Raw genomic sequence first — 25,977 nt, 5'->3', positions numbered from 1 at the left:
ATTCAGGGAACATTGTTTCTCATGGTTCTTTAAGGTCACACACAGCTCTGCCTTTTCAATAACTATTCAGCTCTGAGGGCATGTCTACACTACAAAGTTAATTCGAACTAACAGACGTTACTAACAGACGTAACTTTGATAGGCGTTACTTAATTCGAACTAGCGGAGCGCTTAATTCGAACTAGGTAAACTTCATTCTACGAGGACTAACTCCTAGTTCGAATTAACTAGCTCGAATTAAGGGCCGTGTAGCCACTTAATTCAAACTAGTGGGAGGCTAGCCCTCCCCAGCTTTCCCTGGTGGCCACTCTGGGCACCACCAGGGAAACTCTATTGCCCCCCTCCCAGCCCCGGAGCCCTTAAAGGGGCACGGGCTGGCTACGGTGCCCGTGGCAGGTGCAAGCCTGCCAGCACCCAGCCAGCAGACCGTGCACCTGGCACGGCTCGAGCCAGCCACCCGCTGCCACCCAGCCCTCCGCCTCTTCCCGGGACCAGGCTGGCGGCTCCTGGGAGCCTGCCCAGGTCCGCAAGAGGCGGTGCCTGCCTGGTCTAGTGCAGACATCGTGGACCTCATCCATGACCTCCGCACTAGGCACAGGAAAGTGGCTATCTAGGGCAGGATAGCTGCCAGCCTGGCCACCCAGGTGGAGGTGTGCATGAAAATCAAGGTGGTCCACTGAGACCCCCGACCCTGAGCCCTGAGCTTAGAATGGCTGTACTGGGTCAGACCAAAGGTCCATCTAGCCCACTAGCCTGTCTGTCAACAGTGGCCAACACTAGGGACCCTGGAAGGGATGGACCGAAGACAATAACCAAGCCATTAGTCTCGTGCCATCCATCTCCAGCCTTCCACAAACAGAGGTCAGGGACACCATTTCTACCCCCTGGCTAATACCACTCCATGGACCCAACCTCCATGAATTTATCTCACTTCTCTTTAAACTCTGTTAAACTTCTAGCCTTCACAGCCTCCTGCAACAAGGAGTTCCACTGGTTGACTATTTGCTTTGTGAAGAAGAACTTTCTGTTGTTAGTTTGAAGCCTGCTACCCATTCATTTCATTTGGTGTCCTCTAGTCCTTCTACTATGGGAACTAATGAAGAACTTTTCTTTATGCACCCTCTCCACACCACTCATGTTTTTATAGACCTCTATCATATCCCCCCTCAGTCTCCTCTTTTCTAAGCTGAAAAGTCCCAGTCTCTTTAGCCTCTCTTCATATGGGACCTGTTCCAAACCCCTGATTATTTTAGTTGCCTTCCCCTCTCCCACCATCTGTCTTCCCCTCTCCCACCTCCTTTTCCCAGTCTCCCCGAGTTTTGTTCAATAAAGAGAGTTTCTATTTTTGAACACACGTGTCCTTTATTTTGTACATGAGGATGGGGGGCTAGGGATGGATAAGTGGAAGGAGGTGAGGGAGGAATGGAGTACGAGCCCCCGATGGGGAGGACTGGGCTGGCTCTGTGGGCTCCTCGGAGTGGAAGCTTTCCTGAAGCCCCTTGATTGACCCCCCCTCCAGATGGCAGGCTGTGGCAAGTGCAGCCGGGCTGATGGCCGAGTGCTGTGATGTGCCCAGTGTGGGCATTCAGGGCACTCCAAGCCAGGACTGCTTTGCAAGTGGGGAATCCCTGAGAACTGTCTGTCCGGGGTGGGGGTCAGGACCCTTTAAGCACAGCCCTCGGCTAGCTTGAGACAGCAGCTCCACGCTTTAAGTCCTAACCTGATGCCCTGCCGGCACTTCTTCCAGCCATCCTTAACCCTGGTTCAGGGTCCACTTAATGTGGACATGCTAGTTCGAATTAGCAAAATGCTAATTCGAACTAGTTTTTAAGTCTAGATGCGCTAATTCGAATTAGCTTAGATCGAATTAACTAATTCGAACTAAGTTAGTTCGAATTAGTGCTGTAGTGTAGACATACCCTTAGGTAGCACTTTTCATCAGTAGATTATAGAGATATATTCCTTTAACATTGTTGCTTTGTTAATTTTCCAGGGAGAAACCTTTCATGTATATAGTCTTTGCCAAAGTGATATGCAACTAAACAGATCTTAATATATTTACAACTTTTCCCACTTAAAATACATCATATCCTTAATATCATATAATCAATCAATATTTTAATATAATAATGTTTACTAAACTGGAACCTTCTCATTATTGCTCATGATACCTAAGTTGTTATATTTACTCCATAATGTATTTAAATAATGATGGTTCAATCTTCAGCTGGTCTAAATTGAGGTCTGGCATAAAGTTGAAATTAATGGAGCTAAACTCATGTACATTAGCTGAGGATCTGGTATGAATAAACTATAATGGTAAAGTTTTTGTTAGTATTACATAAATACAGTTATAATGAGTCCTATTCAGCTGATCAAATTCATTGTTATGCCAACTATTACACAAGTAGGAATTATTAAGAAGAATATTAAGAAAATCTATAGAAGTACATACATACTGATAAGTGGTCTGATATATTCCACACTTTTTCTTGCATAGAACTAATATTGTGATATTGCCCATGTTGCTTGCCATCAAGCATTCCTTAGTACATAGTTTCTATTAGAGGAAATGGTACATAGCAAAATCCTTGTGTATTAATTTTGTATAATCTGCTATAAAATGATTTTACACAGAAGCACTTTTACATATAGAAATTTTCATTAAACCATCTGTTTTTACTGCATACAAAAGTTGAAACAGTTTTGCACATTTAAAACAATTAATTAATTTTTATTAGACAGTCATATCTGTTGATTTGTGGTTTAATCAGATGTATGTGTCAGTCCGTTTACTAGGACATTTACGGTGTGCTTATCGTACCATTACCTTTTACTTCATGTATTACACATTGCAAATGACAACAGCAATTACTCTAATTATTCTAAAAGTTATTTCTGTTCCTCATATTCTGTCATTCCAATTATTTAAATGATCTAAAATGATTAAATATTATAAAACCACATTCATTTTCAACCCATTTATCTCCCCTTAATTGCTTGTCCCTAATCATCCATTTCATGACATAAAGTAGGTGCCAGGAGTCACTGTAAAATCACAAAAAAATATTTACATCATTGTCTGTTTTAAAGTAAAATTGTAAGAGCTGGTTGATCACTGTATTGAAATTTAGTTTCATTGTGAAGTAATTCTTCAATAGAAGGAGTAATAGATTATTATTATTTATTTACCCAACAAGAGCAATTTGACTGTCCTGGCATCCCGCTCTGCATCTTCCTGGAGTTTCTTTTCTAGTTCTTTAGATCTTCTCGCAGACTCCTTACTCTCTGAACTGACACCACTACCCATGGTGTGGTGTAACAGAATCCGTTTATTGACCTAGCTGGTTGATTTCTAATTAGAAGATCTGCTTTTGTTCAAAGAGCCCCTGCAAAAGCAATGTTATCAGGGAGTCTAAAATTCCCATTCAGACTCTTAACTGCAGATTGCTTTCAGACTAAGCAGTTGCTTTTGATTCATCACATGATACAGAGATGGCACAAAAAAAAAGATTTACATAGGTACATGGAATTAGTGTGTTATGATGTCAAAAAATTAAAATGCCCTACTCGGCTATTATAGCTCTGGAGAATCATGATACAGGAATTTCCATACCGGATAACAGCAGGAGTACATCTAGTCCAGTATTCAGTCTGTGACAGTGGTAGGTACCAGATGGTTCAGAGGAAGGTGCAAGAAACCAGAAGTGGGCAATTACAGAATAACTTAGTTATGCAGAAAGTTAGTCTCTCTTCCCAGAAGTCAGTGGCTGTGTTATGCCCTGAAGCCTACAGGTTTATTAATCCCTTCCAAACATTTGGCTGTATTTATTTTTTTTAATCCATACAAATGTAGCTCAGATTGTTCTTGTTATCCCCATAGAAATGTCGAGGTTAGGGGTAGTTATTGATGACATCACATCTTTTAAGAATGAATTAATTATTAACATGCCCACACATATGAGCATATGAATTGACTCCTATTCAAACTCTGTAACAATATGTAGCTGCAGGAGTACACTTTTGTGTGGTACCTTTTGGGAAAAGCTATGGCATTCCCTGCCAATTCCTACTACCCCATTTAGTTTCATTGTGAAACAATTCTTCAGTCGAAGGAGTAGTAGATTATTATTATTTATTTACCCAACAAGAGCAGTTTGACTTTCCTGGTGTCCCACTTTGCATTTCCTGTAGTTGGAGGTTTAGTTAGAAATATAATTCTCCCCTGATTTTGGGTGGAAGAACAGGTTTTTCTAAAGACCAAGCATTAAATGCTCTTTCTTGCAATGATGTCTCTGTGCCAGTTTGCCAGTGCAATGGGGCTCCAAAGCCAACCTGGTGGAAATTTCCCCTGGCATGAGGAAGTCACTTGTGCCATGGAAGTGGTTGCTATAATCCATACCTGGGAAAAAGCTGGTACACAATCCAAAATGACTGAAGGGATGGAAACAACTCCTTTCAGTCCCCTCTGTCCAACTGCATGCATTGCATATTGGGGGATTATAATTCAAATGATGTCTAGTTCTTAGTTATTCCTTACTTTAAACTGTTTTAAAACTCAGTGGGGGAAATCCTGGCCCTGAAGTCAATGAGAGTTTTGCTATTGACTTTAACGATACCGGTGTCACACTCAACAAAAGTTTTGCCATATTGAATGGGTAAGTAGGTGCTCAGACTCCGTACTGATGAGGATTAGACAAGTTGCTTTGCCCAGGTCCCTCCTCTCTGTGCATCACCCCTTTCTCTATTGCATCAGACTTAAGCTTCACTTTCAAGCTCTTTTATGACCCATCTCCCCCAGACCTGCCATCTTACTCAGAAGGGAAAAGTTGATTCTCACCTCTGATTAGCACATGCCGAAAGCCTCCAGCACCAGGCTGCCCCTCATGCATGGGAAGAGTTCCCTGCAAACATCTTCAACTCATTCATTATCCCCCTTCAAAACCTTCCTCAAAATTAGTCTTCTCTTGAATGTTTACTGAACATTTGTCAGCAGTTAGGCTGCCTCTCCAGAGACTACTGCTGAGCATGCTGGCCGATATTGTCCCCTTATTTCCTTGTTCCCCTGTCTTGATTGACCTGTTGTCTCTTGTCTTATAGCTAGACTGGAAATTCTTTATGTCAGGGACCACCTGTTTTTGCTGTGTGTTTGTACAGCAGCTAGTGTAATGACATTCTGTTCCATGAGTAGGGCTCTTTGGCTTTCCAGTGAACCAAATAGAAAATTTCAGGATTTATTCCATAAATAATAACGGAGGGAAATACCAGTGACAAGATAGAAACAGGTGAAATTAGATATGTTTTCAGACAAGAAGTGACACAATAATGACTGCAGAGGGGGTGGAGACACTAATACAGGTTGAACCTCTTTAGTCCAGAACTCTCTGGTCCAGAAACATACGTTATCTGGTGTGATTTTAGTTAGCAGGATGTCCACTTTTCATGGGTGTGGCCAAGTTTCCCATGGTCCCATAAAGTTTATTTATGGTCACCAGTCCTGGCTCTCAGTGTTCTGTGCTGTTATTTAGCTCTAATTTACTCCTCAAAGTCCTCTAACAGCCCAGTAAGCAGTGGAAGTATTGATTATGTTGCTAGACAATATTGACATCCTGTGGTCTGGAAAATGCTCTGGTTCATAGCTGGTCAGGTCCCAAGGGTGCCAGTTTAGAGAGGTTCAACAGTCTGGGATCAGGACTTGCAGAGGAGATTCTGTTCCCAGCAGTGGCCAGAAAACCAACAGTCAGAGGAAGGAGGCCAGTGCCAGATGACATGAGTATGCAGAGAAAGGAGTAAAGAGAGAGTATTCATGGTATCAATTGGCTACATTTCCCTTAGAACAGAAGGAAGACATTTTCTAATTGAGGAATAGAGCCTTTCGTCTGTGCAGGTCCCATTAGCTAATGAGCATTATCCCCACACATCAAGAATACAACATAACCCAGTGCAGAGGTCTGCAGATTTGCTCATTCAGGACTTCCTTATTACTCTGTTAAGTAGCTCTGCCAGAACCATTGCTCTTCTATAGGTGTGAAACCAGTTGGTAAGTGTCAACAACTGAGTTTTGCATATTTATTTACACAGCAAAAAAACATTCTGCTGTGTTAAGTCAACAGTCCTGCTATGCTTATTCTTTAAAATAACCGGTAATAAGATCTCTGTGCATAAGCAAATCTTTCCAGTATTTCTTTAAGAGATGAAATCACAGAGCCATATCATTCCAATATGTGTGCCAGGCACCTGTTTATTAGAATTTGAGCCCTGATTAATGTCAGAGCAATCAATTTTTAGAGCAATATATCTATATATGCAATTCTTAATATTAAAGGGTATGTCTACACTACAACGTTAATTTGAACTTAGTTCGAACTAAGCTAATTCGAATTAACGGATCCAGACTAAAAAACTAGTTCGAATTAGCGTTTTGCTAATTCGAACTAGCATGGCCACATTAAGTGGACCCTGAACCGGGGTTAAGGATGGCCGGAAGCAGTACCGGAAGGGCATCAGAGGAGGACTTAGAGCGTGGAGATGCTGTCTCAGGCTAGCCGAGGGCTGTGCTTAAAGGGACCCGACCCCCACCCCGGACAGACAGTTCTCAGGGGTTCCCCACTTGCAAAGCAGTCCTGGCTTGGAGTGCCCGTAGTACCCACACTCGGCACATCACAGCACTCGGCCATCAGCCCGTCTGCACTTGCCGCAGGCTGCCATCCAGAGAGAGGAGGCAATTGGGGAGCTGCAGGAGAGCTTCCACCCCGAGGAGCCTGAAGAGCCAGCCCAGTCCTCCCCATCGGGGGCTCGTGCCCCATTCCACCCTCACCTCCTTCCACTTACCCTTCCCTAGCCCCCCTTCCTGATGTACAAAATAAAGGACACGTGTGTTCAAAAATAGAAACTCTTTATTTAACAAAACTGGGGGAAACTGGGAAAAGGAGGTGGGAGAGGGGAAGAGAGAGGGTGGGAGAGGGGAGGGGGAAAACTGGGAGGAGGGAGCTGGAAGTGGGAAGCAAGGGAAAGGAGGGGGTGGGGAAACTCAAGGATCAGGGTGGGGGTCTCGCCGGGCCAACCGCCTCCCAGCACGGTGAGGGAGGGGGCCTCAGCGTCCCCGGGGGGATGGGGTGGAGGGTGCGGAGGTTGAGGTGGGGGCTGTGGACATTGAGGAAGAGGGTGTGGGGGTTGAGGAGGAAGAGGTGGGAGGGGGGCAGGAGTGGGAGGAGGGACAGCAGTTGGGGGGGCAGCAGGCGCAGGACTGGCACGGGGCACCATGCTCTGCAGCAGGACCTGCAGGTTTGTGCTCAGCCCTTGGACCTCAGCCAGCAGCTAGTGGCGGAGCTGGAGGTCTGCCCGCATCCAGGCCTCCAGTGTGCGGTGTACGGCTCACAAGGACCCCAGGTGCTGGTCTCAGTACTCCTTCTCCGTGCAGGCCACGGGTGCGGGTGCATGTCCCGGGCGGGGTGGTGCGCCCTGCATGAGCAGCTGGTGCAGCTGTAGAGAAAGAAGAGAAGTGGGCAGTTCTCCCTGGGGACGCAGAGGATGATGCCCAGCCCTCTCTCCTACCCCGCAACGTGAGGGTGACCATGTCCTGCACTGTCACAGCCGCTGTGCTTGTACAGAGGCCATGGTCAGGATGTCTGGCTCTCCCCAAGACTGGGAGCTGCCCCAAGACCACACCCATGTCCCTGTGCCATGTATAGTGTGGCCGGGGCGGTGGGGGGGGGGGAAGGGAAGATGTCCCCTGCCTCCGTGTAGAGGGGACATGTGAAGGGAAAGCATCCTGCTGGGTCCCGCCCCGGGGTTGGGAGCATGTCAGGTCTCTTCGCACAAGCATGTGCCTATTGGGCCATGGCCCCTGGGTGTCACGCAGTTGAAGCCACCTGCCCAAGGGTGGCATGGCACATGCGAGCACGTGCACAGGTGTCTGCGTGATCCGTGGAAGGCATGGCCCATGCACGTGGTCTCTGGTCTCCCTCCCGCCTCCCCCCCGAACTACTTAATTCGAACTACTTACCCGGCACGGTCTCCCTGGACACTGAGACATCCTGCGGTGGCCCCTCCGGTGTGCCCGGGTCAGGGCTCTCTGGTCCCGGCTCGCTGTCCCCTGGGCTGGCACGGACCGCCCCACCCCCCAAGAGTTTGTTGAGGATGGGGAAGTAAGGGGAGGTGTCAGCCCCTGCAGCGGCACCACCCCTGGTGGCTCTGGTGTACCCCTGCCGCAGCTGCTTCATTTTAATGCGCACCTGCTCCTGGGAGCGCCTGTGTCCCTTTCAGGCCATGGCAGTCGCTATGCGGCCATAGACGGCCACGTTCCTCCTCCTAGTGCGGAGATCATGGAGACTGGGGGCCTGCCCCCAAACCTCAATGAGGTCCATGACCTCCGCACTAGTCCAGGGGGCCGCGCGCCATCTACGGCCCCTGGCTGGCCGCTGAGTGCTGGGGGACTGGGCAGGAGACAGCTCGCTGCCACTGGCTGCCTGGCTCATGGTGGGGCCACTGGGTCAGGGGCAGAGACCGCTGGCAGGGCTGGCTGTCTCAAGTGCCGTCTGGCCAGAGTCTACCCCTTTAAGGGCCCGGGGCTGGGGGAGAGGAGAGGAGTTTTCCTGGTTGTGCCCAGAGAGGCCACCAGGGGGAACCTGGGAAGGACTAGCCTCCCACTAGTTCGAATTAAGGGTCTACACAGCCCTTAATTTGAGCTAGTAAGTTCGAACTAGGGTTAGTCCTCGTGGAATGAGGTTTACCTAGTTCGAACTAAGCGCTCCGTTAATTCGAATTAAGTTCGAACTAACGGAGCGCTAGTGTAGCACCTATCAAAGTTTATTCGAACTAACGTCTGTTAGTTCGAATTAACTTTGTAGTGTAGACATACCCAAAGTGATTTACAATTTAAATGCTAAGTCATATGCCTAGAAGGAAGAACAACACTGTCTCAAAAGTATGGGTCTAATTCACCATTGTGTTACTCCAGTTTTGTGTTGGTTCATCTCTGTTGATGAGCTTGAAAATAAAATGATGAACTAGATCCTATAATCTCAGAGAGGTAGTCATGTTCGTTTGTAACTTTAAAAACAATGAGCAGTCCCGTGGCACCTTAGAAACAAAAAAATATATTATGAGTTTTAAAACCCACTTCATTAGATTAGTTGCTTTGCCCATGAAAGCTCATGATATAATATACATATTGGTCTCTAAAGGGTATGTCTACACAGCAGGGCTAAAGTTGAATTAAGTTACGCAACTTGAGCTACGTCAATTGCATAGCTTAAGTTGAAATAGCTTAATTCAGCTTTTGGCACTGTCTGCACAGCAGGAAGTCGAAGGAAGAACACTCTTCCATTAACTTCCCTTACTCCTTGTGAAATGAGAGTTACCAGGAGTTGGAGTAAGAAGTCTTTCAGCTTGACATTATTTCTAAATCAAGGCTTGTAATGTGGATGCACACTGTGCTTTTGGAATAATGTCAATTATTCCAAAATAACACCGCTGTGTAGATATACCCTAAGGTGCCACAGGACTGCTCATTGTTTTAGACTCTATAATGATTCTTTAGTGCCTTGCACTTTCTATAGCCATTTATACCAGTGCAAAGTGAGTATAAATAGGTTAGAATGAGAGTGATACACCTTCTTTGCACTCACTTGACAGTTAAAAAAATCAGGTCTATAATTTCCACGGCATTTAAAATAAAAATTTCCCATGGCTCTAGTTGTTAGTAGGATAATTTACAACACTTTGCCTCAATTAAATTGCTAGCTTAGAGGAGCTGTAATGAAAGCATGCTTATAGTCCGTAAAGATAAAAACAAATGCACTGGGTTTTATTTGGTATATCATAACTATAAAATAACATCTTATTACTATTAGACCTACGCACTGCCTGTCTCTTAAATCGTATCCAATATTTCATTAAAAACAATTTTACTACATTTTATTTTTATTAGCCAATACAGATGTTGGAGAATGAAATGGATTATATTCTGGTTTGATCTCTAACTACATTCTATATCAAAATGAATGGAAAACAATCAGTTTGGACCCTTATTTTGTGGATTTAACTGAACAGTAAAAGAAAGTAATTCAATTGATATCACTGGACTTATCCTAGGAATGCACAGTAGATGGTGCTAGTATTCAAAGCAGTGTGTGGAAATGGTGTTATTTGGGAATAAGGGAAATTATAGAGGAGAGGTTTTAAAAATTATTAATTTCTTTAGGAACAGGGACACTTCGAACATTTGGATCTGAATTTGGATTCTCAACATTCCAAAATAAAGGGTTGTTCAGATCCAGGGTTTTGATTTGCCAAAGTATAAGAGAGTCTGTTGGTGTAGAGAGCCTTTATATCCATGGTGGCTAGGATGGTGTTTTCTAGACCAACTACAAAAGCAGTTTTTCCTCTCTTGGTGTTCACATCTCCCCATCAGCTGCTAGAAGTGGTCCTCATCCTCCCTGACTGAATTGATCTTGTTATCTCTAGCCTTACTTTTGATTGGCACTCTTTTCTTATGCCTATATATTTATGCCTGCCTCTGGAATTTCCACTACATGCATCTGATGAAGTAGGTCTTTGCCCACGAAAGCTTATGCCCCAATATACTTAAGATATGCAACTCCAGCTATGTTAATTACCTACCTGGAGTCGAAGTATCTTAAACAGCGTTTTGATGCCAACCATGCAGCAGGAGGTCAAGGGAAGCACACGCTCCCATCAACTTTCCTTACTCCTTGTGAGGAGCAGGACTACCAGCGCTAATGGGAGCACCCTCTCAGTTTGAATGAATGTGTCTACACTAGGCCCACTAATTCAAACCCCAGAAGATTGACTGTGGCAGCTTCAATCTTCTCTGTAGTGTAGACAAGCCCCAAGCTATTATCCTTGTAGCTAAACCAAGATTAATTGTACCTTTAATTTCTGTCATTAGAGATCCAAGCATTCTGTGTACAGTGTGGTCATTCTAGAGTTATTTAACCCCCAGTTATTAACTAGCAAGTGTGACAAGTGGTGTGCTGCACATTACGTGGTTGATCTCCACTCTCTCACTTTCTGCAGTCACTCACACCTGTGCTCTATGAGCACAAAAGCTACCAAGTCTGCCGCACTTTGCACTGCATAAATGAGTGCACAAAATGCAAGTCAGTGGAGAATTAACCCTCCTGTGATGAGATTAACTTGGCTTCTGGTTTATTTAGGAGCAGGAGAGTCACTGACTTTGTGAGGAAATTAAGCCACACACCAGAGAAAACATAGAGCAGTTTGACAAAGATTGAGAGAGCCCTGCAGCCCCTGAGACAGAGCACTCCATTTACAAGTTTACTATTAGGGGTATGGGATGATGCTCCTGTATTCCTTATAAGGCTATTTGACTTTTCCCCATTTCCTACTGCTGATAGGCAGCTTGTATTTTTTTTAAGTGGTGCAGACTTTCTAAAGGAAAAAAAAAGTTGCATCTTGATGTCTAATAGAGCAAATGAAAATGTAATTTGCCAAGAATAGGGTGGACTCGTACATGAAGAAACAACAAGTACATCTTTCTGTTGACATCCCATTCTGGCTTACTTCAACTCCCGTGGGAGCAAGTCTTTAGAACTGGCCAGCTCTCACAATGCCTTACCACACGAGAAGTGAAGCAAGAGTGAAAACACAAAATTCTTATGTGATGAGCAGCGTTCACCCATTGTAAACTTTCCCCTCCTATTCCCCATTAACATGTGAGCAAATTTTAAAAAAAGATTAAAATGTCACTTTTTCCATGGTGCTGCTGAGGCAGCAAGCTACTCCCTTCCAATTCAGTGAACTGACCTTTAATCAGCCTTTAAGCAGCCTTTAAGCAGGCAGGGGACCTACAGATGGAAAATACTGGTATGCAAGAGCCCTCAGAGACCACTTACTCATGGCATAGATGAGTCAAATAATATTATCCCTGAAAAAGTAGCTCTATTCACCATAACTGTATCCAAAGAGTTACTGGAAAATATTTGACTCCCAGATTACCAGGAATACACCTATATTATTCAATGTTGTCTTGGTTGTCAGAAGGAGAATTCCATGTCTTCACAAGTTCTGGACAGGTTGACAACATACTGCATGAAGATTAGGCCCTTATTTGCCTTTTTTTCCCTTGGGAGGTTACTGCAGAGCTGAAGAAATGATGATCTGTGGTCCCATTCAGTTGGGATCTTTACTAGTGCCATCAGTCAATCATGTCAGTGCTGGTGGTCTACTGCTTTGCTGTCCTGCTTCATGGACACTTGGAGCCAGATGCTGACCTCCACTGCAGTAGCCTTGTGCACAATAGTTGTCAGATAGATGTTGGCCTGTGACACATTATTAGGTTGTAATAAGAGGAAACTGTGGCTCAGTGTTGAACCCATTGCTGTGTTTGCCCTAAATTCTGTGCAAAGTGGGCCAAGTGAGGTGTCTAATGAAAGCTTATGCTGTGCTGACTCTAAGCATGCCACTTGTATACGTGTATGATTTTTATACGTAAAGTTGTGAATATGGGCTCTGTACTTCTATGTTAAATGTTCTCTGTCTGGGAGATGGCAATAGATCTCCACCACCTATTGTGAGCAATGGTTATTCAGTGACTGGCTATCGAGGAATGCGGCTGGGAACCAACAGACAAGCAAGTATCCAATGACTGCTGGCCTAAGGAGATAGGGACAGGTCACTTTGTTTTCTTTGCCAGTCCTACTTTCAACATTGTTGTTCTTTTTTTATTGATAAACCTTTAGGTTTTAGACTCTAAGGCCGTGTCCAGACTCAGGGGTTCTTTCGAAAAAAGTAGCCTTTTTTCGAAAGAACTTCCCCTGCGTCCAGACTCAAGCCGCGTTCTTTCGAAATTATTTCGAAAGAACGCGGCTTTTCTTTCGATGGCGGTAAACCTCAATTTACGAGGAAGAACGCCTTCTTTCGAAAGTTCCTCTTTCGAAAGAAGGCGTTCTTCAATGTAAAGAGGCCGTCTTCGAAAGAGAGCATCCAGACTCGCTGGGTGCTCTCTTTCGAAAAAGCGGATTTCTCTTTTGAAAGATCCGCCTGCAGTCTAGACGCGATCTTTCGAAAGAGGCTCTTTCGAAAGATGCTTTCGAAAGAGCCTCTTTCGAAAGAAGCCTGCAGTCTAGACATAGCCTTTTGGGTAAGATCTGTTGTATAAACTGACTGGGACTGTTGCTGGTCCTTTAGGACTGAGAGAACCTGTTCAGAGTTGGTGAGATTGGTTTTTATAACTTCTCATCTGTGTAAGGTGTGTTGCTGGTTGTGGCAGAGGGAATGCTGGGATGTCTGAGGGGATTTGCTTTTGAGGTTTCTTGCTGGCCAGAGTGGCAGCTGAAGTGCTCTATGTCCTAGTTTGGCACCTTTTAGGGAAGGACCCCAGTCTTAGACTGCAATTAGCCCTGGTTCTGAGCAATTTGCCCTCGTTTGACTCTTCCAACAGTGCCCAGACCAGCCTGATATATTACAGTCTGCGAAACAATACCCCTGACTAAGAGAATCCTCCTGTAACATTCAGCTGACTTAATGATTTCTATACCACTCTTTTTTCCAGTTCCCAGTGCAGGGAGAGCATGTGGCTTGAGGAATGGGTTATGGCCGAAATGTCCCTACATCCTGGAGACAGACAGCTGTCCTTGCAGTCCCACAAGCAAATGGGCAGACAGCAGTAAGCATGGGTGATCTTATATCAAGGAACAATCAAGTTGCTGGTATTCCTAAGATCTGTGCATTGAAAGTGTGATTAAAGCCCCCTTGACATGCTCCCTACTCATCCTGCACCAAGCCAGGGCAAAATATCTAGCCACAGTGTGGAGCCCCTGCTTGTTCAGTCCTGCTATTCTTCATAGACAATATAGAATTCGGCATTATGCACTGCCATGATGAATCAGGACATTCTGATCAGTGAGTGGGTGATCCTGAGCTATTCCTAGCTTCCAGCTGGATAGGTTCCATCCACACAGATGTTGCTTTCCAGGATAGCAGTAGAGCCTGTCACTGTTTGGTGATGATGAGAATAAGAATATTATGGTACTGCTACCATATTAATAACCATACCCCACATGCTGCAGCATTCTAGCTAGCTGTCCACAGGTTTTGCTAGTACTTTTCCTAGGAAGATCAGTATTCTCTTGCAGAGGACTCTGAAAGAAATGCATTCTCTCCTCTCTCTTCCCCCCGCCCCATACTCAGGGGAGGAACTTTATGAGCTCAGTGTTTCCTAGTGAGAGGGACCTTTGTCCTCAATTGTTTTTGGTCCAGTATCAAAAAGGGGAAAAATATCACTTCTCTCTTGAATGGGATTGTAACTAGCGTAGCTCAGAAACGCATTTGTTTATGGAATGGAAAAGGTGTTCCCATTCATTTGTACAGGAAACTTCACCCGCGGATGAACAAAAATAATCCTCTTCACTTCTCCTCTCCAAGAAATTGCACATAGATTGACCTTTCACAGTTAGTGAAACTAGTAAATGGGTTCAAGGGTTCAAATGTGAAGTGATACCTAGGAATCTAGCAAACCCGGATTGGTTTTAGAGAGCAGAGTGACTTCAAAACAGCTCAGTGAGTCCAGTGTTACTAATAATTGCCCTACTGAGAACACCGAAATAAGCCCACAAAATGCCCTCCAATATGCTTCTTCCCTCAGCTGCAGGAGTCATATTTATGAACAAGAAAATCATTGTTTTCATGCACATCTAGTATGTAGCCTATCAATAAGAGAGCCAATCAATGCCACTTGTGGCAGTGATTTTGAGATATGGAAACATTTCTAATAGGACCGGAAGATTAGATCTCGAATATGTCTGCTAATAGGACCCCACCTGAATTCACAGAGAGCACATGAGCTGGTAACAAATCTGAGTCACTATCAATCTGGGTTGATACTAGTATAATAGTTTCATTTCTCTCTCTCTCCTTCTACATTAAATTCAGGCTCCTAGGCCACACATTCAAGGCCTCACATAACTTTCTCCTACTACATAGGATTCCATTTCATGTTGGCTCTTTCCTCACCTGCCATGCTGTTTCTCTTCTAACTGTGCTTTTTCCCCCATTTGCAGCTTTGTGCCTCGTCATACTCCCACCTGTACTTGCAACTGTTGCCCAAACCTCTTTCAGTCCACCAAAGTCTCAGCAATAAAAGAACTGCTGCCCCTTTTCACTCCTGGCCCGGTGTCAAGTTTATTTGCTTGAGCTTTTGGGGAGTGTTGGAGGCGGGGTAGATGAGTGGGTAGATAAGCGAGGCCCTGACTTCTTACATATTCTTATGGAGAATATAATGCCTCTTTACCTTTACTGAGTACGGAACACCTGGTAGAATTATTCAAATTCAAATGAGTTCAATGTCAGTCAGTTTTACAAACATTCAAATTAACATCAAGTTGACCGAGCCCCTGCTAAACAGAAATTGCCTATGTGGGTTCCTTTGATTTACCTTCTTACCTTTAAGGTTTAGGATTAAAATGTTGAGGGGTGACACACACACAGTCCTGTACAATTCTCTCATATGGTGTGTGTGTGGGGGGGGGGGGGGGGGGGTGACGGATGACCCAGCCCTCTCCACCCTCCACTCTTAGCTGGGCCCCCAAGATGGACACACCTTTCCTGGTACCTGGCACAGCATCTTCCTTAGGCCACATATGGGTGGGCATGCAGGGCCACACACTCCCTCCTCAGGTTTCTGCCTGGGTTCACAGCAGAATGTGTCAAGTGGCAGCCATCCAGGAATGTGTGGGAGGGAAGAGAAGGGAGCTGCTTCCAGCCACCAGGCAGGAGGAGGGGGGGGGGGGGGTGATCTGGCTGAGCTCGTCTCTTCTCTCCCTCCTCCCCCACACCTACACCACTCCCATATGGCTGGAAACAGATTGTCCCTTCCTGCCCACACCATTGTCAAAAGGCAACTAACAACTCCAGGCTGCTGCTAGCCACCAGCATAAGCCAGCCGCCTCCTGTCCCCTGGCTACAGCATGGACAGGAAGGGGTTAAACACTAAGGACACATTGTGCATCAGGGCCCAGGGAGCCTGATTGCAGGGACTTCATCAAACCCAGCCAGGGGGTTGAGCAGAGGAGGGGGCTTAGAGGATGGAGCAGTTTTACATTCCTTAGGAGTAGGACCCAGTGCTGGGGGTGGGGGCAGGGAAGAGTGTTAAGTTCCTGTTCCAGGAGCTTCTATGGAGCCTGGAGGTTCAGTGTGTGAACAGGCTAGAAATCATTCCCTGCTACTCCAGAACTTACCTGAGAGGCAGAGAGGCTTCCCCATGCCTGCACTGCGTAGGGCTCTGGCACATGCAGGGCTTAGCTTTTTCTCACCAATGCCCCAGGCCAGAGGGTCTTGAGCTCTCCAGAGGGCACCAGCCCAGCCAAAGGCAGCAGGGGAAGGGAGGAACCTGCTGGGCAGGCTGGTGGTGAGCTCAGTGCTCCAATCAGAGGCTGAGAGTGGGACGTGTCATGCTGAGGGGGATATATAGGAACAGCGTGATGGGGAGGAGAGTTGAAGGGGAAAAGCAGGAGGAAGGACAGTGAGACAGTGAGCATGTAAAGGGCCAATGAAAGGGCAGAAGTGACATATAATTAGCCACTGCCAGGTACCTGCCCATGCTCACCAACCATTGCAGCCAGTGCCAGCTAGAAATGAGACAGGGGATGGGGCCCAGCAGGCCAAGAGTCACCTAGGGAATCACCATATGTAGACAAGATCTGTTGGACACTAGGGGTGTGTCTAGACTGCCCATACTATACAGAGGTGGAGCAGATTCTGAGCGGTGGGGAAGCCCAGACTCCACTGTGTGTAGTGGAGTTCGGGTTACCCCACCATATTGTGGACCAACCTCTGAGGGACGATGACCAGGAAGGAGGGACGGGAGAGCTGCACCTGGAGGAGGAGGAGGAGGAAGAGACAGCAGGGACCCTCTCCCAGGAAACAGTACTTCAGACCCCAGAGGCCTCCCAGGCATCCGTGGACATCGGGAAGGGAATATCAGGTGAGTGCTTTGAGGAGTCACCACACACAGGCAGGTTGGCAGTGTGGGGGGCCATCTAGTTCCATTGCCACTGTGGGGCCCCTATGATGCTTTCAGGTTGCTGCCCAACTCACACACAGTGTCACGGGTAACACCCCTGAGTCTCCTGTCCAAAGGAGAGCCCCTGATAGCGACGGCATGCCCTCGGGGACAGCAGGGGTGCACACAGACATTGATTGTCTCCTCTTTTCCTCCTCAGCTGGACCCTCCACCCAAGAGGGGAGCACCGCCATCAAGGACACGTGGCACCCGCAGGCACTGGCCTGTCTACACTGACATGCTGAAAGAGCACATAGTGGTCCTGCAGGACCGCAACAGGACTCTTCATCAGAGGACGGAGGTAGAGGCTAAGTGGCGCAACAGGCTGCTGGATGAGCTGGTCCAGCAGTGCACTGACGTCTGTGCCACTATGTGGGAGGTCCTAGCCTTGCCTGCCCCTGTCACGGGCACTGCTCCTGCTGCACGCCAGGACCCTGCTCCCCCAGCACTTCCTTCTCCGCCAGCTGCCCCCCCGTTCCCTCAGCCCCTCCTGCTCCTGAGCCCTCACAGGCCCAACAGCTGCCCCTCCCTCCTGCCCAGGCCAGGACTGGCTCTTGCTTCACCCGAACCCAAGGCCGTAGTGGTTCCAGGATGCAAGAAGGTGGCAGAACCCTGCGATCAGGGAAGCAGCAGCCTGCTTGAGCCCCCTTCCCCCTCCAGGTTTTCAGCCCCCCTCCCCCCTCCAGGTTTTCAGTCCCCAACAGCCCCAGTTAAAGGTCATTTCAGTTATATAACAAAATCTTTGTTTTAAGTGAAAGATTTACCTTGTATATAAACATTTGAACAGTAAAAAAAGAACGTTTTTTAAACAGTTATCACATTTTCCTTACTGATAGTGTTTCTAATAAAAAACTATGTCTGTTTACAAAGAAAACCGGGTGTGTATGTATTCTTTATGGGAAGAGGGTGAGGGTAGTGGAGGAACAGGCAGGGGTGGGCTAGGCCAACCCCCCTACAGAGGAGGTCCTGGGGAGAGTCAGTGGACTCCTTCTGAGAATCTCTCCCTCAGGGCCTCTCAGATTCGGACTCCAAACTGGTGAGCCTAGTGGATGGCAGCCATCTGGGGCTGCTCAAATTGCCTCCTCTTGCCATCAGCACTTGTCTCCCACCCAAGCATAAAGGCCTCCCCTTTCCTCTCCACCAGGTTATGGAGGGCACAACATGCGGCCGCCACCTCCAGGATGTGGTGTTTGCCCATCTCTAGGAGGCAACGGAACCTCTCTTTCAGACGTCCGAATGCGCATTCCACCTGGATGTGAACCTGGCTAAGATGAGTGTTAAAAAGCTCCTTGCTCACATCCAGGTGGCCGGTGGTAGGGCTTTATGAGCCACGGCATCGGGGGTTAGGCCACGTTGGCCATGATGCATACCGGCATCTGCATGTCCCCAAGCACGAGGTCCCGCTGGGGAAAAAATGTTCCTGTCTGCAACCTGCGGTACAGATAGGAGTTGCGGAATATGCAGGCATCGTGTGCCAGGTCCCCGAGAGGGATGAGCCTTTTCAGCAGCTCTGCATTGATGGCCCTCACCACCTGCAGCAAGAGACAAATAGACAGACAGAAACCAGGGAGTTAGACAGGTTACCTAAGAGCTTGGGACAAGAACACCCTTCTCCCCCGGCCACTGAACCACCTCTCCCCTTGTCAGGATGCCCTCCTCCTCCGCATCAGTGCAGGGTTGGCCTGGCAGTCCCCCTTTCTCAACCTCCCACTCAACAGGGCCTGTCCCCCCAAAGTGACTTACCTCCATCAAAATGGCCCTGACATTAGACCTCCCCACATCAAACTGATGTCCCATGGAGCAGTAGCTGTCAGGGGTGGCCAGCTTCCACAGGGCGATTGCAACCCGCTTCTGCAGGGGGATGGTGGGCCGCAGGTGGGTGTCCTGATGTTGCAGAGCAGGGGCAAACCAGGCACACAGCTCCTGGAATGTGGCCTTCTGCATCCGGAAGTTGCAGAGCCAGTGGCCATCATCCCAGAGCTCCATGACGAGCCGGTCCTGCCAGTCCGAACTCGTCTCGTGCCTCCAAATCTGCCTGTCTCCAAAAAAGTTTGGGGGCAAGGGCAGAGCTCCTGCATCCTGGAGGAGGGTCTCCTCTGTGTAGTCCAGTTCCATATAGGGCAGGAGATTCATGACAGAGTCATGAAGATACAGCAGAAGCTGCAGTATGGCACTGTGGGGCCATTGCCTGCCCAGGGGCAGCTCAGGCTCCATGGCCAAAAACACAATGAAAAGCAGAAAAAAAAAAAGCCAGAAAATAAACTGCTGTGGTGTCCAAGAAAGCAGGGCAACCAGAGCAAGCACTGCAGCAGCTTTTCTTTCCCTCTAGGAGGTAGGCAAGCCAGAAGCAGGAGCAGAGCAACGGCTGTCCAGGGGGATCCCTTTAAGCAAGCATCTCTGCAAAGAGCGTGCCTCAGCACCAGGAAGTACAGGCTGCCCCCATGCCCTGCCAGAAGCAGTTCCAGGTGCCTTTTTTCCCCAAAGGAGTCTGGATGCTCTTTTTCAAAAAAGTGGATCAATTTTTCGATCTGAGTAATGAAATTTAGAATCTCTTTTCGAAAAAGCCTGTTTCGAAAAAGGCGTGTAGTCTAGATGTAGCCTAGATGTGCTGAGCTAAGGCCCACTTTGTGCTAGTGAGACAGAGCATAGCTCTTGAAGTATGGCTCAGGGAAGGAGCATTTACATTGAAAATCTTAGTCATGTCTATAAGGATTTGTTACTCATAGGCTTTATTCTAGACTAGCTAAGAGGTTGATAACTAAACCCAATCTAAACTTTATGTTTCCTAGTGCAGATACAAGATAACACTTTTATTGTGATTTTAACAAGTAGTATTATACAGGCCTGCTGACAGGAGGCAAGGGGAGACAAAGGATGTAATTACTCTAGCAATTCAAAAGTATCCAGGGCCCTTTAAATTGCTACCAGAACATTGGGTTTCCTGAGGAGGCGGGAGCAGGGGACACTCCAGGCAGAGCTGAAGAAGGGTGCCATAGTCCGAACAGTGCTGATGGCCAGCCGTCCTTAACTCCACTCCTTCTGCCTGAAGCTTTGCCCTTTTGAGGCCAGGGAGCTGGCTGCCTGCACCTTGCCCGGGGCAGGTGAAGCTGTCAGCTTCCCTGGTATTTTATCATACATTAAAAGGAATTATTTAAAAAGTAAAGTAATAGGGAAAAGGAAAGACCCTATATTCTGTAGGAAAAGGCATTTCTCTTTCAGATTTACATCAGTTTTTGATTATTAGAACAATCCCTACAATTTAATTAATAATGTCTGTTTATTTTAAAGGCCTATGGGAAACACTGAAGCCCAAGAAAGCCAAAAGCAGGATTTTCAGATGAAATTGGAAACCAGAGCATAATCCTAACAAAACCACTGTCTCCTACTGTTAAAGCAATGATATGAGTTAAATGTATAGAAGTTAATTCCAACTACCACATGCTATCTTGTCTGTGTCTCATTATGCCAGTGGAAATGGTTTGTGGTGCTGGGGTTGTAAAATTAACTGATGTCTCAGATGTGCAAAGCCCCACCTTTTTAAGTCTTTATTTTTCCCAGATGTGAAACATGGAATTAGTTTAATTTATAGAGTAAGTAACCAGGATAATGGAAAGCAAAGAATTATACTTCAGTTATACTATACATTAACCCCCCCCCCCCATATCAAACACAATCAGGCACATGTTTAACTTGCAAACTCCTCTATGATTGTAAAATACCAAGTTAACTTTCTACATATATCTTGTCCTACTATTTTTTCCATGGCTTTTTAGTTTTTGTATCTCCTGAAACTACGCAGGGGACAGCCATTTTCATGGCTATAAAAATGTATAGAAATGTCTGTGTTACTACAGGCTAACTTCTGAATAGCTTTGTTTTGTGCATGGTTCAGTGAACTTCTTACGAATGAGTGCTAAAAGCACTTCCTCATTTGAGCCTCCCAAAGCATCCTAAAGACTGGGATAGGTGTGCCTGTAATGGGGGTAGAGGGGGAATATATGGCATTTAAAGTATGTTTACACTGCAAAGAAAAAGAGCCCAGGTAGATTGACTTGGGGTTGCATGGGTCAGGCTGCAGGGATAAAACTTGCAATATAGATGTTATACCTTTGGCTGGAGCCCAGAATCTGGGATCTTCCCACATTGACAGGTTTCAGAACCTGGGCTTCCAAGATAGAATGGCTACCATACTATTTTGTAGCCCCTACAACTTGAGCCTGAGCCAATTAATATGGGTTTTGAGACTCAATGGCAGAGGTCTTTTATTGCAAGATTAGACATACCCTATGGCTGCGTCTAGACTGGCATGATTTTGTGGAAATACTTTTAACGGAAAAGTTTTTCAGTTAAAAGTATTTCCACAAAAGCACGTCTAGATTGGCACGAATGCTTTTGCGCAAAAGCATCCGTGGCCAGTCTAGACGCGATTTTGCGCAAGAAAGCCCCGATCGCCATTTTAGCCATCGGGGCTTTTTTGCACAAAACAGTTCTTCCCTGTCTAAATTGGCCCTCTTGTGCAAGTATTCTTGCGCAAGAAAGCTTTTTCCCGAGCGGGAGCGTGAAAGTATTTGCGCAAGAAGCACTGATTTTCTACATTACAAAGTCAGTGCTCTTGCGCAAATTCAAGCGGCCAATGTAGTCAGCTGGCAAGTTTTTGCACAAAAGCGGCCACTTTTGCGCAAAATCTTATCAGTCTAGATGCATCCTAAGACTGTTCTGCTGCATGCTAAATGCTTGTCAGATGACAATGTTAGCAGCTTCCAAAGTGCATTGAATTAAAAATACTAAGAACAATTAAATAAATGCACAGAAGGATTTGGGAAATACAAACTTCCAGAAGAAACAAGGTATCAGATAAGTCGACTGAAGAACAGATCTCTGCAATAAAGCTAAGGCATGTGACTTTGAACAGTTCATATATGAATTAACTAATGTGATGTATTAAGGTTATCGCGAGAAATTAATTTGATGCTGCAAAATTACTGCAATATATCTGCTGAACAGAATAATGTGATTACTGCTATACAAATCCCTGCATGTTATTACTCCTACTAGTGTGTGTTTTTTACGTATTAAAAAAATAGGAGAGAGAAAGGAAGGATATAAAAAAATTATTCTATCTGTACTCATGGTAACCAAATAAAGACAAGGAGTTTCAACACTAGAAAAGAATTAGCATACCCAGATTGTATCATTATCATATTAAAAGTTAACCTAAGAAGTTTAGCATATGAAATTAGAGACCTATTTATAGAATTCAGTAACAAAGGCCAAATCCTTTAGAAATCTAGGGATTTTTCTTTTGAGCAGCATGGTTTCTCTCTCTCATAAGTTTATCTGTGGAATGATATACCAGTACACACCTCCACATATTTAGCAAGTCCACTAAGCTCCAATTCCTCAAAATAGTCCTTTTGGCTACTCCCAAAAATCCTAACAGTTCCTCTCTGTTTCCTCAAATTAAAGTGAAATGGTACACCACAGTGCCTGGCAATGTGTGCCAGGTCACAGCAAAGACAATTAGGTACTTTACAGAAAATTACAGGGAGCACAAAGGCTTTTTTTTCAGAAGAGGAACATATCATATCTTGCAATCTTTAATCATGTGGACTTTATTTGGACTTCAGAACTGTGGCCTATGATTGGCAAGGCTGGAAGAGAAGAATTTTAACAACAATAGGACATCAGCTATGACATTCATTCCAAACAATCCATGCTGGTTTGTCTAGTTTTAGTAGTGGAGTCGCAGACTTTTTTTTTTTTTTTTTTTTTTTGGTGTTGTGAAAAAAAAGAAAAGCCAATAGCAACTGAGATTCGCATTAGTGGTGAATTGAACTTTCTTCCATAAATGCTTTTCCCTCAGGGTTTATGGGAATGGGACATGTTTGTTCTCAGAGACGTCTCTTCAGTCATTAATATGAGGCAGTTGTTTGGCCGTTACATGTTCACTTCCTCCTTAATGTTGCGTGTGTACTCAAGGAACTGAACATTGACAAAGTACGGATACAAAAGGCAGGTGATAAGCAGTGGTCTCTGCTTATTGTATGTCAATTAGCTCATTTTATTGTTCCTTCTCCTTCTTCCTGTACCTTTTCCCAATTGTTTGATTCATTAACACTTTGCATCCTGTTATACTCTGAATTGTTAGCTCTCTGGACCAGGAACTTTGTATTGCATATCTACTTAATGTTTTGCATAAGACACTGAGGCTAGATTGGTGCTGTTAGGTGCTACTTCATTGCAAATAAATAAAACCTTGGTAATGCATGGCGGAATACCTAGCAATGCACAGAACTTTTAAAAGTTAGTAGCCACTTTCACAGTCCATTAAACTGATACCAGTATCTGTTGAGCAAATATGTGCACGTGTAATAACTATTATACTTGGCATCTCATCTATGAGAGAGTTTATAAAAATTAACTAATTACAATACCTCAGAGGTAGTTGGGTAAGTGATTAAACTCCTGTTTTACAGATGAGAAGTGGATTATCCATTGCCTTACACCAATTTTACACCATTGACTTCACTGGAGTTACTCCTGAGTAGACGGTAAGGACCAGGGATCTGACAGGCCAGGATTAGAGGTTCGGTGCCTGCCTCTCAGTACTCACCTCAGATCACTAGGCCACATCCTTGTCCCTTTCTTTCTGTGGCCAAACATCACTTGGCACAAGTGTTGATGGGAGGGAAAAAACCACAGGTTCTCCTGGGATCCCCCTGAAAAGAGATTCCTTGTCCAGAAGAGCAGAGCTCTGAAAATCTACAAATATCTGCAGGGATCTGGATCTGCAGATATCCATGGCTCATTTTTGTGGATAAAGATGTGAATACAAATTTTATATTTGAGGGGGGCTTTACAAAAGAGGGCTCTATGGAGGAGACAGTACAATCCTAGGCTCCATTTCCTCTTTTAAGGCCAGTGGGGAAGGATATGTTTCCACTCCATTGTCCTAACCTTTGACCTGTCTACATCTCCTCCAGCCTACTCATTTCTCACTCCCCTGGGATAGCATACACAGACCTGCTGGGCTCTAATGGGTCACATTCTCAATCTCCTCATTGATCAACATCAGAGAAACCCAGCAGAGACCTCTGGTCAGACAAAGACTCCTGAGCCATCCTTGAGCTCATCCCAGCTTGCTGAGATTTGGGTTTTATGTCGGCTCTCACAGGGACCACACATAATAACCTATTTTTATGTCTTTCCTAGACACTGAAGGTGTCATATACTTCAGTGTATTAATCTGGGGAAGGGCAAACACCCATTGCAATCAGTAAGAGTTAGGGAGAATCAGATCGTTCATGCCATAAGCACCTTAAGTTGGTGCAGAAGTTGTATATATCACCTCTGGTTCTTTTACATATTGCCCCTCCTCATACATTCTTTTACTCCAACTTTCTGAGTTTTAAAAAAGGAAATCAGCATCCTGTGATTCTAGATATAAAATGAGTTCATGCCAGTGGTGGTTCTGTTGCTTGGGAATGAGAACACCACTCACTCAGAAAAAAAGAGGAATCAAAAATAAATTTGCCTCCTATTGTGCATGTGCTGCACTCACTTGTTAATTTAACCAGAACTCATTCTTATAGTCTAGACCCTGGTGGGCCACCTGTGTCCTATTGGGGTTCTATGTGTGGCCCGTGAGATATTTTGTCTACTATTGCCCCCGTGCAGGGGTGCTAGATCCTGCTGGTTTCCGTCATGTAGGTTTTTTTTCCCTATTGGTATTATGAAAGTGACACATGTCAAGCAATGACATTCAAGTGAGGTGTGTGCACCCCTTCTGCATCCAGTAAAAGTGCTGCTGCAGCTCATTCAGCACCCCCCACAAATTCTAGGCACACATGCGCTTAGCAATATTACCCTGTCCCAGGAGACTGTCTTGGTTACGGCAATCTTGCAGCCCCCAGAGATGAAGCAGGGCCACTTATAGGCTACGTCTAGACTGGCCACATAAGACAGAATAGGCATGCAAAGCAGGCAAGTCAGACTAGGGAAATCCGCGGGGGATTTAAATATCCCCCGCGGGATTTAAATAAACATGGCCGCCGCTTTTTTTCCGGCTTAGGGAAAAGCCGGAAAAGAGTGTCTAGACTGGCGCGATCCTCCGGAATAAAGCCCTTTTCCGGAGGATCTCTTATTCCTACTTGCAAGTAGTAATAAGAGATCCTCCGGAAAAGGGCTTTATTCTGGAGGATCGCGCCAGTCTAGACGCTCTTTTCCGGCTTTTCCCCAAGCTGGAATAAAAGCAGCAGCCATGTTTATTTAAATCCCACGGGGGATATTTAAAGCCCCCGCGGATTTCCCTATTCTGACTTTCCTGCTTTGCATGCCTATTCCGTCTTATGTGGCCAGTCTAGACGTAGCCATACAGCCCACTCACTAGCCTAAGATGCCAACTACTGATCTAGACCAAAGCAGTGCATGCACAAAATGGTGCTGTGTAGCATGCACTCCAGCAGAGGTCTCCAAAGTGAAACAATTCAGGAGAAATGCTCTCAGAGCAATAACGGCCCACTAGCTACTGCAATGTAGACTGATCCTCATTGTGGCTGGGTGTCCAGAGTGACTCAACATGTGGAACTCGCAGTGAATGAGAATCACCCGTGTGTATGACAAGCACAAGTGTTATTCATCACTTAAGCACTTGTGCAGGACCTTTACTCAGCAAAGGGACATCTGGTCTTACATATGTAAGGGGACTGTTAGCCCCTTACTAAAACTCAGTGGGAGTTTTTGGTTGGCCAGCTCCCAGTATCAAAAGGGGAAGGGTCCATGAGAAATCAGGGCCCTGAGACTGACAGACCCCAGGGACAATGGAAAGAGGCCAACACTCCAGCTCAGCCTGATTGACAGGTTGGACAGGCCAATGAGGAAATTAGGAGGCCAGGTCCTGTCTTTCGTGTGAGCTGGGATTTTCTGGGTCTCTC

At 45.8% G+C, this 25,977-nt stretch overlaps 1 protein-coding gene across 1 annotated transcript in view; it reads right to left on the bottom strand.

The window, feature by feature from the left end:
• Positions 1-3,310, bottom strand: part of GNAT3 (G protein subunit alpha transducin 3) — a 34,104-nt gene extending 30,794 nt beyond the window's left edge. Inside the window, exon 1 of the mRNA XM_006117150.4 lies at positions 3,193-3,310. Coding sequence (XP_006117212.2) covers positions 3,193-3,310 — 118 coding nt within the window. The remainder of the gene's footprint in view (positions 1-3,192) is intronic.
• Positions 3,311-25,977: the final 22,667 nt, after the last annotated feature.

Source organism: Pelodiscus sinensis, chromosome 1, assembly GCF_052426305.1.
Source record: "Pelodiscus sinensis isolate ZL-2025 chromosome 1, ASM5242630v1, whole genome shotgun sequence".
In the NCBI taxonomy this organism is placed as follows: Eukaryota; Metazoa; Chordata; order Testudines; family Trionychidae; genus Pelodiscus; species Pelodiscus sinensis.
The sequence above is the reverse complement of the archived record's forward strand: the minus strand, read 5'-3'. Positions and strand labels throughout refer to the sequence as shown.